We start from the raw sequence: 19,277 nt of genomic DNA, 5'->3' as shown, positions 1-19,277 counted from the left end.
CACCACATAGTTCCCGGGGGACGAGGAGGAGTAGGCGATCTAGGGGGACAGAAAGGGGGTACGTGTTCATCATGGGGGGGGTGGGGCAGAGCCAGCACCCCCATGGCGCCATCCCCTGCAACCCCCCCCCCCCCCCCAACTTACGGAGTTGGCGTTGGGGTTCGGCCAAGGCCCGCGGCCACCGGGACCCCTGGAAGGCAATGGGGAGAGGTGAGGGGGGGTCCCGGTGATCTCGGGGCGGGGGGGAAGATCCGGGGGGGGTTCCGGGTCTCTTACATGTTCATGGTGGGCATGCCAGGGCCGGCCAGCGAGCTGGGGGGGGGCCGCATCCCGCTGCCATAGGTCTGCAGGGAGAGCTGGGGGTCAGCGGGGACATCCCTGTCCCTGCCCCCCATCCCCATCCCGACCCCTGCATCCCTGCGCTCTCACCTGGGGGGCCATGCCGGCCATGCCTCGGGGGGGGTTCATGCGCTGCATCGGGCCCCCCATGCCAGGATGCCCTGTGCAAAGGGGGGGGGGCAGAGGAGGAGGAGCCGTGAGACCCCACAGCCCCCCCCATAACCGACCTGGGTGTGCGGGGTGGGGGGGGACAAACAGGGGACCCCCCCCCAACTCACCTTGTGACCGCACCGCCGGGTCCATGGCGTTGGGCAGCAGCGGCTGCGAGCCCGGGACACCCACTGGGGGCTGCGGGGGGGGGGGACAGCGCGTGAGGAGCTGCGGCCCCCCCCCAAAGGGGTCTGCACCCACTGTAGGGGGCGGGGGGGGGTATGGGGGGGGTCCCATCTCTGAGCACCTCACCTGGTTCGGCATCCGGAGCGGGGGCCGGGGGCCGCCGGGGTACCGGGGGGACATGAAGGGCTGCAAGAGACAGAGCAGGGATGGGGTGAGCTGGGGCTGGGGGGGCAGCATCACCCTGGGGGGGGGCGGGGCCGGGAGGGGGCCGGGGGGGACCGGGGCTCTCCTGCAGGCGCTGGGGGGGGGGGGGGCCCAGCCTTACCTGGCTGTGCGGCCCCAGCAGGGGGGGCCCGGGGTTGTGGGGCGGAGGCTGAGAGCCCGCGGGTCCCTTCAAGAGAAACAGAACATGGTTATGGGCAGGGGGGGCACCCCGATGGGGGGCATGGGGGGGCGCACGGGACGTGGGGCTGGCCCCAGGAGGGGGCTGAGTGGGGCGGGGGGGGGCCGGGTCATGTATACCCCCCCAGCTGCACGCACACGCTAAGGGCACGCATACACGTAGGTAGACAGACATTAAGGACACGCACATGCTAAGAGCATGCACACGCTAAGGACATGTACACACTAAGGACACGCACAAACTAAGGACACGCACAAACTAAGGACACGCACACACTAAGGACATGTACACTCTAAGGACACACACAGCAAGAACATGCACACGCTAAGGACACATACACACTAAGGACATGCACATGCTGAGGACATGCACACGCTAAGGACATGTACACTCTAAGGACACACACACTAAGGACATGCACACACTAAGGATACATACACACTAAGGACATACACGCACTAAGGACTTGCACACCCTAAGGACATGCACATGCTAAGGACATGCACAGAGTGCACGCACACACTAAGGACACGTACATGCTAAAGACATGCACACTGAGTGCATGCACATGCTAAGGACATGCACACGCTGAGGATACATACACACTAAGGACATGCACACGCTAATGATATGTACATGCTAAGGACATGCACACTGAGCGCACACACACTAAGGACACATACGCGCTAATGACATGTACACACTAAGGACACTCACACTGAGTGCATGCACATGCTAAGAACATGCACACTGAGCACACGCACACGCTAAGGACATGCACACGCTAAGGACACACACGCGCTAAGGACATGCATACACTAAGGACATGTACACTGAATGCATGCACATGCTAATGACATGCACATGCTAAGGAGACGCGCATGCTAAGGACATGTGCACGCTAAGGACATGCATACGCTAAGGACACGTACACTGAGTGCATGCACATGCTAAGGACATGCACACACGAAGGACATGCACACGCTAAGGACATGCACACGCTAAGGACATGTACACTGAGTGCATGCACATGCTAAGGACATGCACACACGAAGGACATGCACACACTAAGGACATGTACACTGAGTGCATGCACACACTAAGGACACGCACACACGAAGGACATGCACACACGAAGGACACGCACACGCTAAGGACACGTACACTGAGTGCATGCACATGCTAAGGACACGCACACACTAATGACACTCACACACTAAGGACACACACACGCGAAGGACATGCACACACTAAGGACACGTACACTGAGTGCATGCACACACTAAGGACAGGCACACACGAAGGACATGCACACACTAAGGACACGCACATGCTAAGGACACGTACACTGAGTGCATGCACATGCTAAGGACACTCACACACTAAGGACACTCACACACTAAGGACACTCACACACTAAGGTCACGCACACACGTGTTCTCTCAGCACACACACACACACACACACACACGGTACCTGGAAGAAGGCGGGGGCCATGGGCCCCCCCGGGATGCCGTCACCGGGGGGCAGGTTCCCCATCACCGGGCTGGGAGCCGCCGCCGCGCTCTGCGGGGAAAGGGGGGGGGGGGGGGGGGGCAGCACCGCAGCGGCTGTGCCCTGAAAGACCCCGTCCTGCTCCCCCCGAGCCGAGCGGGGGGGTCCCCATCCCGGGGCGGGGGGCGCGGGCCCCTCTCGCTGCCGGCCCCATGCGAGGGGAGCCGCGCAGGGAAGGAATGCGCCGGAAACCGGCTCGGCCCCTCCACAACTGGTTCCAATTTGTAGGGGAGGAGGAGAAGGGGGGGGACGGACGGACCTGGAGCTGCCCCCTCCACCCGGGGGGCCCTGCAGCGCCCCATGGCTGCCCCCAGCCCCGCGGGGGGGGGCTTGGATGTGTTTGGAGAGGGGCGGCATCACCACTGATGGGTGATGGGGATGGGGCACCCGTGGGGGCTGCTGGTGTGGAAACGGGGATGGGGAGGGCGAGACCCCCATCTGGGCACATGGGTCGTGGTATGTACACGGGTCATGCTATGTACATGGGTCACACATGGGACACGCATGGTTATCAGAGTGCCCACCATGGAGCACACCACAGTCCCACCACAGCACCCATGGTGATCCCACCACAGCACCCATCACGGTCCCACCACAGCACCCATCACGGTCCCACCACAGCACCCATCACGGTCCCACCATAGCACCCATCATGGTCCCACCACAGTGCTCATCATGGTTCCACCATAGCACCCATCATGGTCCCACCACAGCGCTCATCATGGTCCCACCATAGCACCCATCATGGTCCCACCATAGCACCCATCATGGTCCCACCACAGTGCTCATCATGGTCCCACCATAGCACCCATCATGGTCCCACCATAGCACCCATTCACCCATTATGGTCCCACCACAGCGCTCATCATGGTCCCACCATAGCACCCATCATGGTCCCACCATAGCACCCACCATGGTCCCACCACAGCGCTCATCATGGTCCCACCATAGCACCCATCATGGTCCCACCACAGTGCTCATCATGGTCCCACCATAGCACCCATCATGGTCCCACCATAGCACCCACCATGGTCCCACCACAGCGCTCATCATGGTCCCACCATAGCACCCATCATGGTCCCACCACAGCGCTCATCATGGTCCCACCATAGCACCCATCATGGTCCCACCACAGCGCTCATCATGGTCCCACCATAGCACCCATCATGGTCCCACCATAGCACCCATCATGGTCCCACCACAGTGCTCATCATGGTCCCACCATAGCACCCATCATGGTCCCACCATAGCACCCATCATGGTCCCACCACAGCGCTCATCATGGTCCCATCACAGCACCCATCATGGTCCCACCATAGCACCCACCATGGTCCCACCATAGCACCCATCGTGGTGCTCATCATGGAGCCATCACAGTGCCCACCCTGGCACAGCACAGGGGACAGGTCTCAGGTCCCAGGGGTCCTTCCCCATCACCCAGGGTTGCCAGGAGGGGTGAAGGGTGGGATGGCAGCAGCATCACCCCATGGCTGTGTCCATGTCCAGCATCAACCCATGGCCATGGGTCCAGGACAGCGCTGCCCAGGGGGGCCGGGCAGCCTTTGCCTGGGGGCAGGCACAATCCCTGTCCCAACCCTGGGGACAGAGCCAAGGCAGAGGCCCCCCACACACACACCCCACAGTGGGGCCACCGCTGCCCCCCAGCTCCAGCCCCACAGAGGGGACGGTGCTGCCCCCCCCATGGCAGGGACTGAACTGCCCCCCCATCACTCAGTGATGCAAAGCAGAGTTGCCATGGCAACAGGTTGGGGAGTTTTGGCTCCTCCTGCAGGCTCAAGGTCAGGAGGGAGAAAATGGGGGGGGGACACACATGGGGGGGGGTGCAGGCTGGGGGGGGACGGGACTCCCCACACCGATGCACCCCAGGGTACCCCAGTCCCCAGCGTGGGGCCGGCTGCTGCCACCATTTGTCCCCACTGCCAGCCCCCCAAGTGATGGGGTCCTCATCCCCACGATGCTCATGGGGGGGGGGTCCCATGTGCACTGTGGGGGGGCCGCTTAGCAGCACCCATGGGGGTGAGGTGAGGGGCTCCATGGCGGGACCCCCAGTTCACCCCATGGGTACCGCTTTCACTGCAGTGAGGACCCCAGGATAGGGGTTCACAGGGTGGGGGTGCACTGGGGGGGGGGGGTGCAGGGGGGCTCCCCCCATGGGTCCCCAGCGCTGCCTGCCAGGCACCAGCGCCATGGCAACGCTGCCTGACCCGCGCCGCGTCCTCGGCGTCACCGCACCGGCAGCCTCATTAATTCCAGCATGGAAATCAGCGCTGCACAGCGCCGGGGGCCGGGGGGGGGCTGCTGCAGCCCCCCCCACGCTGGCACAGCCACACGCACCCACAGGCACCCCCCCTGCAGCGATGGGTGCTGCTGGGTGGGGGGGGCTGAGAACCCAGGGATGGGGGGGCAGCTCCAGCCCCTCTCCAGGGGGATGGGGGAGAGGGTCAGGGCAATGTGTGCCCTGTGGCAACCTGCATCCCACAGCGCCATGGATCCCACAGCATCCTGCATCCCACAGTGCCATGGGTACCATGGCATCCTGCAGCCATCAGCACCCCCTACTGCACAGCACCATGTATCCCACACAGAATGGCACCGCCTGACCTGCAGCATCCTGCATCCCACAGCATCCTGCATCCCACAGCCTTCTTCATCCCACAGCATCCTGCATGCCACAGCATCACGTATCCCACAGCATCCTGCAACCCACAGCGCCATGGACCCCACAGGCATCCTGCATCCCACAGCACCATGGACCCCACAGCATCCTGCATCCCACACTGCCATGGACCCCACAGCATCCTGCATCCCACAGCGCCATGGACCCCACAGCATCCTGCATCCCACACTGCCATGGACCCCACAGCATCCCGCATCCCACACTGCCATGGACCACACAGCATCCTGCATCCCACAGCACCATGGACCACACAGCATCCTGCATCCCACAGCGCCATGGACCACACAGCATCCTGTATCCCACAGCACCATGGACCACACAGCATCCTGCATCCCACAGCGCCATGGACCCCACAGCATCCTGCATCCCACACTGCCATGGACCCCACAGCATCCTGCATCCCACAGCACCATGGACCACACAGCATCCTGCATCCCACAGCACCATGAACCACACAGCATCCTGCATCCCACAGTACCATGGACCCCACAGCACCCTGCATCCCACAGCACCATGGACCACACAGCATCCTGCATCCCACAGCACCATGGACCCCACAGCATCCTGCATCCCACAGCACCATGGACCACACAGCATCCTGCATCCCACAGCACCACAGACCCCATGGCATCCCACAACGCAGGATCATTCACCAGCCCCATCCCAAGGCACGGTGCCCCCTACAGCCAGTCCCCAGGACCCAGTTCTCCTCCTGCCACCCCCGGCAGCGGTGGGGGTGTCCCACTGAACCCCATGACCACACTGGTCCTGGAGCACTGGGTGAGGTGGTGGGGGGGGGACGGGACACCCCAACCCCTCTGGGGTGCCTCCAGTTGGGAAGCAGGAACCGGTTACAGGATGCGATCCACGGGATGGGGCTGGATGCAGGGGGGGGCTGAGCCAGGCCCCCAGGGATTAACCCCCCCCTTCATCCCCCTGCAAATAGGTCAGGGGCTGGGGCCGGGTGTTAACCCCTGGTGTGCTGGGTCCGGGGGTGTCACAGTGGGCACAGAACCCCCCCCCCCAGCCCCACGGTACTCACGTAGTCATGGAAGGCTTTGGCCTCGCTGGAGTGCTCACAGGTCTCCCTGCGGTCGGGAGCGGCGCAGTACAGGTCCCAGAACACACTGGAGTGAGGGATGGGGGGACACAACGGGTCAGAACCCCCCCAATGTCCCTGTGCGTGTCCATGTCCGTCCTCCCCCCTCCCCGTGTGTGTTGGGGCCTCCCAGCTCCGCCGCTGCCTCCTGTTTTCCCTGGAAACGGTCGCTACGGCCAGAGCCCAAATTCCTGGGACTTTACATCAGGCTGCAGCATCCCGGGGCCGGATGGGATTGGGGGGGTCCCACTGCCCGCGCCCCCCCCACCCCGGCTGCAGGGCTGGGTATAGGGATGGGACCACAGCGCTATTCATGGGTGCTCCCCCCTGCTTTGGGGGTGCTGGCAGCGGGAGGGTTAATGGCCAGGAGGGAGCTGTGCCCCCCCCACAAATCACTTCTTGGCAATGGCCAAACCGTGGCACGGCCGCATCCTGCACCCCCACTGCACGAGGGGTTCCCCCCCTCCCCAGCATCCCCTATCCCAGGGGTGATCTCCTGCCCCCCCCCCCCGGGTGCGGGTACAAGCCCCATATCGGGAGCCCCCTCCCGCCCCATGCTTGGTGCCAAATTGGATCCATCTGGAGGGGCCGGGGGGGCAAATCGCTGATGGGAAAAGCAGAGCGGCAGGTTTATGGGGTACGAGGTGATGTGGTGGCAGTGGGGGGGGCAGAGCAGCCCCCAGCTCAGCCCCATGGGAAGGGAAGTGAAGGGAAGGGGGGGGGTCCATCCCCGACTCACCACCACCAGGAGTGCAGGAAGCCGGGGGGCTCTCCCAACGTGATGTTCTTCTCCCATCGGATCTGTGGGGAGGGATGCGGGGTCAGGCTTGGCACCGGCAGGCCTGACACCGCGGGGATGGGCTCCGGGCCCCCCAATCCCATGGGATGGAGCGGGGATCGGGAGGGGTTTGTGTGTGTGTGTGTGTGTGTTCCCCCCCTCCATCTCTTACCTCGGACAGGAAGGTCTGGGCTGATTTCTGGGCCCCCACGTGCAGCAGGTACTCATAGACGTACAGCGCCAGCCTGCGGGGACGGGGACCGGGACACGGGGGTCAGGGACCGGAGGACACCCCCATGGCCGCGGGGGGGGGGACGGGACGGGACGGACACGACACCCCCCCGACAGCCGCAGACCCCGAAAGCGGGGACCCCGCTCCCCGGTCAGGACGGAGCGGGAGCGATGTCAGCTCCCCGCGAGGGGGGATGCGGGGACCGCGGGTCCCACCCGGCCCCATGGCCCGGCGGGGGCCACCGCGGGTCCCGTGGCTGGCAATGACTCAGGGCTGGTCCCGCGTCCGACGGGACCGGAGGCGCGGCGGGGGCCGCTCCATCACCGCCGGCGGCGGGGAACGCGGCGGGGAGCGGCTCCCGGTGCCCGGACGGGGCCGGGGGGAGGGGGGGGTGTCCCTTGGCCCGGGTCACCCCGCGGCTCCCGGTGCCCGGCTCAGCCGGGGCTCCCCGGCGGGGCGGGGCCGTGGGGGTCCGCCCGCCCCCCGGCATCCCCCCCCCATCGCCATCGCCATCCCCTCCGTGCCCGCTCCCCCGGCCAAAGTTGCGGGGCCGCACTCACTTCTCCCGGGCCTGTCCGTCCGAGGGCACGCCGGAGCCCTTGCCCTTCCCGTACATGCTGCGGCGGCGGCGCGGCCCCGGCTGTCAGCGGCCCCGGCCCCGGCCCCGCTCCCGGGCCCCCCCCGCCGCCATCCCGGCCCCGGCCCCGGCCCCGGCGGCTCCGGCCGCGCGCCCGCGGGGGAGCTTGAAACCGCCGCGCCGCCTCCCCCCGCGCGGCTGTTCCAGCAGCGACGCCCGCGCCCGCCGCTCTTAAAAGGGCGATGGCGAAGGGTGGTGGGGACCGACGGCGTTATGGGGATCGGGGGGGGGGGAGAGGGATGCGACGGGGTGGGCGCAGCCACAGGGGAGGCTAGGGGGAGGGGGGGTGGGCACGGAGGGACACGGAGGGTGGGGGTGGGCAGGGGGATGGTGGATGGGGGGGACGCGGACACGAGGGGTGGGACACGGAAGGGAGATGGGGGGACACGGACACGGGCGGGGGGGGTACGGACACGGTGTTCTCGGAGGGCACGGACACGAGGGGGTGGCTACGAGAGGGACACGGACAGCGGGGGTGGGGAGGGACGCGGTGGTAATGGAGGGACACGGACGCGAGGGGGGGACATGGGCACGGTGAAGGCAGAAGGACGCGGATGGGGGGGGGGACTCGGGAATGGGGGGGGATGGACACAGACGTGGGGGGCTTGAGGGGCACAGGACACTGAGAGGGAGGCACAGGGGGATGTGGGCATGGGGAACACCGGGATGCGGACACGGACACAAACCATGCATGGAGTCACCCAGCCCCGGGGTCCCTTTGCAAGGGGGGGTCCCCTCCCCACAGTGTACCCCAAACAGAGCCCCCCACGGGTGCCAGCACCCCGGGAGGGTCCGATCCTAGCCGGGCCCCTACACGAATTCCCCCAACACATCACTGAGACCCTGGCATCCCCCCCAAACCCGCTTCACTGAGCCGGCGTCTGTGCACATGTGCCCATGTGTACCTGCGAGCGTGTTCAGCACCCAGCACATGTGCACTGACATGTATGTGCGAGCGTGCAGCAGCACATGCGTGTGTGTGTCCGTGTGTCCCCACGCGTGTGCCCGCGGAGGTGACGGAGCCAGGGCACACGGTACTGACAGGCGGGGCCATTGGGGTGCTCAGCACCCAGCAACACCACCCCAAACCCTGAGACAGCCCCCGGGTCCGGCTGCATCCTGTCACAGGATGGGACCCGCCTGTTCCTCTTCTGTGCCCTGCGGAGGAGCGGCCGGAGTGCAGGCGAGTTGGGTGCTGGGGATGGACACACACACACCACCCATTGGGACCCCCGGGTGCTGCCCTGCCTGGGCAGAGCGGGAGAGGGGCGGGTGCCAAACTGGGCTGCACTGGTTTGTACTGGGAGGGGTAACAGGCAGGCTCAGTGAGAACTGGGGTCTTGCTGACCCCTCGTTTCCCACCCAGGTACCTGGAGGGGCCATGGGGCACCCGATGGCCCCCTTTGTGCTGCTGCTGCTGCTGTGCCCCACGTCCCCCCTGTCCCCTGTGTCCCCCACGCCCCCCGCGTCCCCCTGCTTCACCGTGCCGCCGGACGCCCCCCTTGAGCTCAATCTGACCCAAACCATCCCTCACTGCGCCAAGCTGGACTGGGGCCTCTTCCAGCGGCAGCAGCGGCTGTGGCTGGACCACAACGGCATCGAAGCCCTGAGCCCCTCGTCCCGCGTCGAGCCGGGGCTGGAGGAGCTGGACTTGTCCCACAACGCGCTGCGGGAGCTGCCGGCCCCGTTCCTGAGCGGGGCGCGGGGCTTGCGGAAGCTCCTGCTGCGGCACAACCGCCTGCGGGACCTGCCCGACGGCTTCTTCGCCAACAGCACGGCCCTGGAGAGCCTGTGGCTGGACGGGAACCCCCTCCCCGCCGTGCCCCGCTCCGCCTTCCAGCCCCGGCTGCGCTTCCTGGCCGTGCCGTGCCGCTGCGATGTGGTGGGCACCGTCCTGGACCCCTGCGCCTGCTCCCCCGCCGCCTGCCGCTGCCACTGCCTCGACCCCCAGCGCGGCCGCTTCAACGTTACCCACTTCCACGGCTCCGAGTGCCGGGGCCGAGCGGTGCTGGCGGCCGGAGCGGCCGCGGCCGCGGCTGTCGTGGCCCTGGCGCTGGCGGTGGCCGCCGTGGTTTGGCACCGGAGGAGAGCGGCGGCCGCCGGCGTCGGGGGGGCGAAGTGGGACGCGGTGGCTGCGCACGGGCAGCCCCGGTACGTCAGCAGGGCCGATGGCATCGACGGCACCGATGGCTCCGCGCCGGACTATGAGAACGTGCTCGTGAGCCCCCGCAGAGCCACAGCCACCGCGCAGGGATGGACCCCGGGATGGCAGCGGCACAGGTGAGGTTCTGGAGCCGGCACCGGCTGCTCCAGGTGTGTCCCGTCCCTTCCTGCGCTGTGCTGAACCATGCCCTGCACTCCCGTGCCATGACAACCCATGCCGTGCTGTGCCATCTCACCCTGCCCAGTCCATTCCCATCCATCCTGTCCCATCCCATCCCATGCCATGCTGTGCTATCTCACCCTGCCCAGTCCATTCCCATCCATCCTGTCCCATCCCATCCCATGCCATGCTGTGCCATCTCACCCTGCCCAATCCATTCCCATCCATCCTGTCCCATCCCATGCCATGCTGTGCCATCTCACCCTGCCCAATCCATTCCCATCCATCCTGTCCCATCCCATCCCATGCCATGCTGTGCCATCTCACCCTGTCCAGCCCATTTCCATCCATCCTGTCTCATCCCATCCCATGCTATGCCATGCCATGTCATCCCATCCCAACTTGTCCCATTCTACCCTACCCCACACGTCCCATCCCCACGGGGCCCATGCCACGGCCGGGGCAGCGGGTGCCACCTCCGTGTCCCAGCCCGCAGGTCCCGGTGGGTGATGAGTGTTCCCCGCGGAGCGAGGACGTCTGGGACCAGCCCGTCTATGTCAACGCACTGAGCCTCTGCCAGGACAGCATCTACATCACCCCTGACCAGTGATGCTCCTGTGATGACCCCAGCACAGAGGGGACAGGGATGGGCGCTCCCCATGGATGTGGGCTCCGTGGGTCCGGCCATGGCTGGGACAGGGACACGCACATTCTCCGCTCACATCCTGCCATGGACACCTCTCTCAGCGCGGTTATTTTAATGCACCCCGGCCCCTCCTTCACCCTGCTCCCTTTCAGTAGCTGAGGGCTGAGGTGCTTCCTCTGACAGCAGGGACACAGCACCCATGGGCAGCAGCATCCCGGAGCAGGGACATGTGTGAGGGCCCCCGGGGTGACCGCAGCAGCGCACGGTTCCTGTTCCCCTTTCAGCTGCTGATGGGGTGCACGTGTGCCTGGGGTTGGGGACATCTGGACACTGGGCCCAACCCCGCCGTCGCCTTCGCCACCCCTTTCCCTGCTAAATCTGCCCTTGTGGGGGGCAGCAGAAGCCTCTTTTGGAGCGCTCCTGCAGGATTCCCGGTTCTGCACCCTGAGGGGATCGGCATCCTGGGACACGGCCTTGTCTGGGAGTCCTCCCCCTCCATGGGCTCCATCCCTGGTGATGCTCCACCGGGCCCCATTAAGTGGTTTAATCAGCTTAAATGGCCCAGTCTGCTGGGAGCCCTGGGCAGGGATGGGGGTACCTGCCCCTGGCATGGCTGGTGCTGTTCCCATCGGGATCCATCCCTCTGCCATCCCCGGATAAGGGATGCTGGTGACAGAGGGGTGGCTCTAAACATGAGACTGGAGGTCCCAGGGGCCGTGTCCCCAGAGCGGGGTGTCCCAGGGGACCAGAGCCTCAAGGACAGGCCCCCGTAGCCCATGCCCCCAGAGGAGAGGTCCCATCTCCAGACTGGACGTCCCCAACCCCGTGTCCCTCAGGTCCCCGTCCTTGCTGTTCCTCAAGCCCAGGATCCCTCCCAGGAGCTGCCAAGGGTCTGGGCAGCCCAGGACCCCCCTGGGATGTGCTGGAAGCAGGGAAAGGACCGAGAGGAGCCAGGACCAGCACCCATTGAGGTGCAATGAGTCCCTGGGGGACGCTGCCTGGTGGCAGAGCCTGGGGGAGCCGTGGTCCCCCCATCCCAATGCGGTCCCACAGCTGAAGGTACCTGGAAAGGGGCAGTGGCCACATCCTGGCCCAATGTCCTGCCTGGGGGAGGTCAAGGCTGTGCCCAGCACCCATCTCAAGGCCACAGACAGCTCAAAGGTCTTTGGGAGCACGGCCCAGGCATTACTCACCTGGCACGGCAGGGTGGGATGGGCTGAGCTGGCCCCACTCATCCAAAGGGAGCCACCAGCAAATCCATACAGAATCAGCTCCTGGCTGGTCACCCATGGAGGGGGTAAGTGAAGAGCTGAAGGTGACCCACTGCAATGGTGGGCGGTGGGGCAGGAGAGGCAGGCAGGATCCCTGTTCCCATCTCTTTATTCATTCCCATAATTCTGGTTTATAGAAATATATAAAATAGAAAATACACCAAAAAACCCACCTTTTCCCCAGAAAGGTGCTTTGCTATAAAATACAATAAGTTAGCAATAAATAAGAGGGTTGTATAAATAAGTCTCTAAGCAGAGAAGAGATGATGCTCAGGCAAGGGGTGGGCTGTGGCCACCCAGGACAGACCCACCTCAGCCTCTTTTGGGGTCTCTTGGGTGGGAAGGATCCACCTCCCACATAAAATGTGCTTTAAATAAGGAACAAGAAGTGGGAATAATGTGGCCTGCGGAGGGGGGAGTCACAACCAGGGACCCTGAGGATGAGCTGGATGCTGGAGGCGATGCCAGCACGGAGGCATTTCATGCCATGGGGTCTGGGTTTGGGGACGCTGGAGCTGCCGGGAGCCTCTGCCCAGTGGCAGCAGGGCACGGTGTGAGCTGGGGGCGATGCCATCAGGCACAGTGGCACTTGGTGACCAGCATGTCCTCGAAGACCGTGGAGACCAGCCTGCCCTCGCTGTTGTAGTGCATCAGCACCATGGGGTCGTATCCTGCGGGGACGCAGCAGGGCGGGGGGGTGGCTTTGGAGAGGGAGTGCATGCGGGCTTTGATCTGGGCGTGCATGCTGGCCGGTTTGTAGTTGTGGGGACAGGACCCCTCGCAGAACCTCATGTAGTAGCTGTTGGGGGCGATGATCCAGTCTGACCAGCCGATGTCCTGGAAGGAAACCTTGAGCGACTTCAGGCAGCACTTCCCATCGCTCTTCCCGCATTCCTCCTCCAGCCCCCGGGCTCTCCGGGCCCCCCGGCCCCCGGCCTCGTGGGTTTCCACCTCCAGCACCAGCGTCTCCGAGGAGGAGGAGGGCAGCAAGGCCGAGACGTCGGTGCTGAAGAGCAGCTCCAGGCGCAGGGAGTCCTCGGCACCGGCAGCCCAGGGCTGAACGGCCGCCGTGAGGTCCAGGCTTGGAGCATCCCGGTCCAGCTCTTGGCTCTGCAGGAGCTGGGGGGTCCCCTGAGCCCCCCCCACGCTGTAGATGCTGACGCGGGGGGGCACCGAGGAGCGGAGCGGGGACACCCCAGGGGATCCCGGCTTGAAGAGCTTCAGCTCCGCCTGCACCACCCGGAGCTGCCGCTGGAAAGCCTCGGTGCGGGACAGCAGGAGGTGGTAGCGGTGCGGGCCGGCGGCGTCCCCGTGTCCCGGCGGGTCCCGGTGCTCCCGGGGCAGGTCCGGCCGGCGCAGCACTGCGGGGACAGCTGATGTAAGAGCCCGCAATCCTGCCCGGCAGCTCGTGACCGGCTCCTGTCCCGCGGCCAAGCCTCCCCCGCCGCGTTATCACCCAGAGATCCCCAGGGATGCGGAGGCAACGACGGGGAAGCCCCATCCTCATCCCCACAGCACCCGGCACCCACCATCCCTCGGGGGGGGGGGGGGACGGGACTGCTGAGGGACAGCAGATGGTGCCCCAGGAACCATTGGGGTGACCCACACCCCCTTGTACCCCCCCCAAACACGTGGCAGGAGCGGGATGTTTCCCTACATCCCCCCAGCTCCCGATGCAAGCCCAGACCCCGCTCCGAGCACCCAAAACTGCTGCTTTCACCCCAAAACTGCCCATGTTGGGTGGGCTGGAGCAGAACGGCTCCAACAGTGGCTCCGCCCCAGTGCCAGGACAAGGGAAGCAGCCGGGATAAGGATGGGCACAGCCACCGCTGTTCATGCCCAGTCATGTCCCGGCACACGCTCATGTGCCTGAGCAGGGACACGTTGGGACACACACACACACACACGTGTGTGTGGGGAGGGTGGGAATGGGGGTCACGGATGCACACGGAGTCACGGCATCGCTTACATGTGGGGGTCAGGCGATGCAGGCGCCTGGTCCTGGGCACGGCTCCTTCCTCCTCCTCCCGGCTCCGGTTCTGCATCAGCTCATCCACCGTGCGCTGGTAGAGCTGCTGCGCCCTCCGGATGCTCTCCTGGTCCAGCCGGTGCCGGATCACGGGGGGTGCCGGCATTCCCAACCGCGCCAGGATCCCCTTTTTGATGGCCTCCAGCTGGATCCTGTCCCCATCCCACGTGTGGGGCCTCAGCTCCACGCCGGTGACGAGCAGCAGGAGCTGGAGGCAGGTGAGGGCAGCCTCGACATCCCGCAGCGCCTTCGGCATCGCGCAATTCCCAGCGGGATTTAGCTGCAAAATCCTCTTGCGCAAAGGCTCGGACGTGCAGCTCCCGGCGGTGCTGCCCCGGGAATGAATGAAGTGGACCTGACCTGGCTTTATAGGAGCCGAACTTTGCCCGCCCTCCGGGTGACGCCGGAGGAAACACCCAGCAGGAATCTCTCCTTTCCGCCTGGGAATTTGCATGGGATGCACTGGTGGTGCTGGAGCCGGGTGATGTGCGAGGCTGCTCTGCAGCTGTGGAGATGAATAAGTGTCAGCCTTTTCCTCAGACACAAACAGTTCCCTTCCACCGCCTGGTTTTCCCCATGGATCACCGCGCCAGCTCATGGCTGGGGGGGATCTGGCACCTCTCCTGCCCCATTGGTGAGTGACCAGCGTCCGTAGGCGACATCCGATGGGTGCAGGGGTGATGGAGAGGACGATGCGCAGGCAGGCGCCGCTCCTCCATCCCTGCATCCCAAGCTGCCTTCTCCATCCCGCTGGTCCCCGCTGGCACATGGATCCCCGTTACGGTGCTGCGCTGAGCCCGGCGCACGGCCCATTCCCTAGAACCCCTCCGGAGCAGGGAAGCAGCGCCCGGCTCCTGCCGGCGCACGCACGGAGGGAGCGGATCAGTTGGACCTTGGCCTCCCAAAGCGGCTGATGACACCACAGCCCGGCTTGCAGCAGCGGCTCCTGCACGCTGAGGGATGGCTCTGCCCCACGTCCAGGCCCTCCTGAAGCAACCATGGCTGGTGTTACGTCATCCCTGGGCACGCCGGGATGGCCCGGAGCCAGCGGGAAGCATCGCACCGGGAAAGGGAAAGCTCACGGTGGGAATCACAAGGCCGGGACCCGCTGCCTCTCCCCTTCTCCTGGGGGATGCTTTGACCACAGGACACGAGAGCCCCTTGGTTGGACAAGGCAAGGGGCAGGGTGCCCCCGGCGCCAGCTGGGGCAGGCGAGGTCATTCCCAAGTATCCCGACGCAAAGCCAAGCGGCCGGTCCGTAGCACGGGAGGAACGTGCTTCCAGTGATCCCGTGGTTTGTGGCTGTTGATCCTCTGCTTCCCCTTGGAGCCAGCTCCAGCCCCACTCCTGCCTTTCCATCCTCCCTTGGATGAACAACCCCCCCCCCCCCCCCCCCCCCCCAGGAGCATCTTCCCATGGGGAGCTGGACCAGGGGTTGGCTCCTCAGTGAGTGCTTTCGTTCCCGACCTCAAGGCATTCCTGTGTGTTCCAAGGAGAGTTAGGGAGCTCTGACCCCACACTGCTCCCTTCTCCTGGGGTGATTGCAACGCTCCAGCTCCTCAATTCAAGGAAGGAGGGAGAAGAACCATCACCGCGGGAGGACCACAGACCTCTGGGTAGCAACCACAGCAGAACATCCCCATGAACATCCCCATGTCCCGGGGGGCACCAGCACCCTCCACCATCAGCAAGGTGCTAAATAAGCTCCTCCAAAGCCAAAGTGGAGCCGTGCAGCAGGAAGAGGCCCTGACCCAGCAGCAACCCCATTGCCTGGGGCTTGAGCAAGACCTGAGGTCTGCAGCGGGTCCTGGTGCTCTGCGTGGTACCAGCTCCATCCGCGGGGGATGCAGAGCCTTGCGCTCGGGAGCATCCGAGCATCCCAAAGCCGGATGTTTCCTCCCCAGAGGCGCCAGGGGTGGAAGCTGGGGATTTACAGCCCGGCAAGGGCCATAAAAGCCGTGGTTTAAGAGCAGGGCTTGCGGTGCCGTTGTGAAACGCTCCCAGCGTGTCCTCCCCATCGGCGAGCACGACGCGATTGCACAGCGCGGCTCAGTGCGTAAGCAGCTTCCCACGTTTCCTCCGGTCCTTCCTGGGCCACCGGCAGCAGAAGGTCAGGTTTGTCCAACGCCTCTTCCCACCGGGATGCAGGGTCCTCCCTGGTTAACGCATCCATCCCTCAGCAAGGTCCTGGGCTATGGATCTAGGGGTTAATAGGAGCGTTTGGCCATGGGATTGTGGGTGGTCGGGGACTCCCGGCCCTTGGAGAGGCCAACCCCAGGGTTGAGGGTGAGGAGGAGCTGATGCCCCGGTGCTGTTGCCCCTTCACATGCAGCGAGCAGGGGAGAAACTGGGGGCTCTGGTGTTGAAACATCACAGAGAGTCATGGAATGGTTTGGGCTGGATGGGAGCTTCAGATCCTCCGGTTCCAACCCCCTGCCTTGGGCAAGGACACCTCACACTGCACCATGAGGAGGCCAATGGTGGCAAAGGCTGCCCAGAAAGCCCAGGCAAAGCTCCCAGCGTGCGCTGCTGAGCCTGGAAAGATGGGAATCATCTTCCCCCCTTCCTTCCCTCCATCTCCAGACAAGAGGAGGTGGGGACGCGGAGCCACCCCAGCTCCAGCTGAGCCAGCACTGGGGGAAGAAGCCGTGCTGGAAACGCTGACATCGAACGCCAAAAGCAACAAGAACACCACGGACGTGAGTCACTTCCCATCAAACACAGCCCAGCCACAGCCCTGAGCCTGAACCAGCTGGGGCAGCTCCTGCCCTAAAGCGCTGCCCTCCAGGGTTAGGCCTATCCATCCCTTGAGGATGCTGAGCAAATGGCTCCTGAGAAGGTGCTGAGAGCCTGACAAGAGCCAGAGCCCCCCCAGGAACAGGCATTCATCAGCCCTGGGACTGGCAGAGCGAGGTTACAGCATCCCAGTATCCCCAGCATCCCGCTCTCGGGCACATGGCATTGGACCAGGAGCTCTCCATCACCTATGGGACCTTCTGTGATCCCTGGAAAGCACTTGGATTGAGCAGGTTGGATGCTGCAGAGGGGATGTTTCTTGCTGCAAGTGAGGCGGATGATGGTGTGGTTTTCAGCTGAGGGCTAAGAAGGGAAGAGCAGCACGGCTTCCCCTATTGCTGCCACCGAGAGCAGCGCTTAGGGCTTGGTCTTTAGGGAAGCTGGTGGCTGGGAGCAACTTCAGCACTTGCAGAAGCAATCCCAGGTGAGAACCCCCTCGGGTCTGAAGGGCAGGAGCCTCCGAGGTTCCATCAGTCGCATGAGGGACAAGGTTTGCTCATCCCATCTCATCCCAGGTCTGGGAATGGCACAGAGGGATGGCAGATGGAGGCATCCCGTGTTTTGCCAGCGCTGGCCACCGGCACGATGAACCGGCCGAGTGGAAGCTGTCCTGACCTTTAGACGTTTCCAAGTACAAACAAACAGGCTGGGTCAGGTGAGCAAAACGCAGGTTTTGCCCCTCAAAAAGGCACATTTTTGTTTCCCTTGCTGCAAGCTTACGGAATCTGCCAAAAATGAGACTTCTGCTCTACTGGGACAAGGATGTTTTGGCCTCGGCTGTACCCGTGGTCAAGGATTAACCTGAATCCCCATCCCTCAGCCTGGGCACTGCAGGGATCGCTCCCATCCAGCCACCGAGAATGGAAGCAGTGCTGGAGATCCTCACCCGCTGCCCCAAACCCCTTCCCTACAGCGATGCTCCATCAGGATGAAGCCCTCCATTCGCAAAGAGCATCCTTCCTGGAATGGGCTCTCCGGAGAGATGGATCCACAGGGAGCGGCCGTCCTCTGGCTCGGATGCTTCACAGCTTGCAATGGGATTTCCTATGGTGCAGGGCCTTGAGAGCATCATCTGCACGAGCAGCAGGCAACTGGGTTATGGAGGGCTATGGAGTGACAGCTTTAACATGAAGCTGTTCCATGGTGTGAGCCTCAATGGGCTGGAACAACCCTTCCTCTCCATCCAGGAGATACCCTCAGGCCAAGGCCTTCAGGAGCATCCTTCTCCCTCGGGATGGTGGTGCTGAGCCCAGGAGCAAAGCACAGGGAAGCAGCAGATCAAAAGCTATGGCTCTAAAGCAGGACCTTGGGAGGGACCCTGCTGAGCTCTAAATCCTTCCAGCAAAAAGCAGGTTGGGAAAGAGATGACGGGAATCAAACCCAACCCGGGACACATCCAAGGAAAGCCTCAGGAGATGCTGCAGGGAAAGGACAACCCCAAAAGCTCCTTAAAACTGCAGGATTGTAAGAGTCTGGATGGGTTCTCTAAGTGCGAGGCAGTTTTGCATGGGGCAGAACAGGAGCGTTGGGTGAGCGCCGACAAAGGATGGATTGCTCCGTGATCCCAGCCTGCAGCACAGGGAAGCGGTGAATGTCAGGGGATAGAGAATCATGGAATCACACAGAATCACAGCTCCTCCAGCTCCAACCCCTGCCATGGGGACCCCTTCCACTGGAGCAGCTTGCTCCAAGCCCCTGTGTCCAACCTGCCCTTGAACACTGCCAGGGATGGGGCAGCCACAGCTTCTCTGGGCACCCTGTGCCAGCGCCTCAGCACCCTCACAGGGAAGAGCTTCTGCCTAAGAGCTCATCTCAGTCTCCCCTCTGGCAGGTTCAAGCCATTCCCCTTGTCCTGTCCCTACATCCCTTGTCCCAAGCCCCTCTCCAGGTTTCCTGCAGCCCCTTCAGGCACTGGAGCTGCTCTCAGGTCTCCCCTTCAGGAGCCTTCTCTTCTCCAGGCTGCCCCAGCCCAGCTCTCCCAGCCTGGCTCCAGAGCAGAGCTGCTCCAGCCCTTGCAGCAGCTCCATGGCCTCCTCTGGACCCGCTCCTTCAGTTCCATGTCCCCCTTGTGCTGCTGCCCCACAGCTGGACCAGGGCTGCAGGGGGGGGGCACCATCCCCTCCCTGAGCAGCAGCA

The 19,277-nt window shown here is 64.2% G+C and overlaps 3 protein-coding genes across 3 annotated transcripts; 1 reads left to right on the top strand and 2 right to left on the bottom strand.

The window, feature by feature from the left end:
* Positions 1 to 6: 6 nt before the first annotated feature.
* LOC130601724 (single-stranded DNA-binding protein 4-like) lies at positions 7 to 8,161 on the bottom strand (the record flags this gene model as incomplete). The annotated part of the gene is made up of 12 exons (XM_057413996.1): positions 8,000 to 8,161; positions 7,380 to 7,452; positions 7,169 to 7,230; positions 6,373 to 6,457; positions 2,555 to 2,644; positions 1,001 to 1,066; positions 802 to 861; positions 618 to 687; positions 430 to 500; positions 277 to 344; positions 145 to 190; positions 7 to 39 (listed from the first exon to the last, which is right to left on the bottom strand). Coding segments are annotated over exons 1-12 (780 nt in total), but the record flags the coding sequence as incomplete, so codon positions are not given.
* Positions 8,162 to 9,002: 841 nt separating this feature from the next.
* Positions 9,003 to 11,162, top strand: LOC130601726 (uncharacterized). Its single transcript, XM_057413998.1, has 2 exons — positions 9,003 to 10,356; positions 10,889 to 11,162. The coding sequence occupies exons 1-2, from the start codon at positions 9,008 to 9,010 to the stop codon at positions 11,007 to 11,009; spliced, it is 1,470 nt and encodes a 489-aa protein (XP_057269981.1). The 5' UTR covers positions 9,003 to 9,007; the 3' UTR covers positions 11,010 to 11,162.
* A 1,245-nt stretch (positions 11,163 to 12,407) lies between these two features.
* Positions 12,408 to 14,989, bottom strand: LOC130601725 (inhibin beta B chain-like). The gene is made up of 2 exons (XM_057413997.1): positions 14,286 to 14,989; positions 12,408 to 13,677 (listed from the first exon to the last, which is right to left on the bottom strand). The coding sequence occupies exons 1-2, from the start codon at positions 14,941 to 14,943 to the stop codon at positions 12,890 to 12,892; spliced, it is 1,446 nt and encodes a 481-aa protein (XP_057269980.1). The 5' UTR covers positions 14,944 to 14,989; the 3' UTR covers positions 12,408 to 12,889.
* Positions 14,990 to 19,277: the final 4,288 nt, after the last annotated feature.

Source organism: Pezoporus wallicus, unplaced genomic scaffold (assembly GCF_028554395.1).
Source record: "Pezoporus wallicus isolate ANWC-B61680 ecotype Strahan unplaced genomic scaffold, APGP_CSIRO_Pwel_v1 contig_14776, whole genome shotgun sequence".
Lineage (NCBI taxonomy): Eukaryota > Metazoa > Chordata > Aves > Psittaciformes > Psittacidae > Pezoporus > Pezoporus wallicus.
The sequence above is the reverse complement of the archived record's forward strand: the minus strand, read 5'-3'. Positions and strand labels throughout refer to the sequence as shown.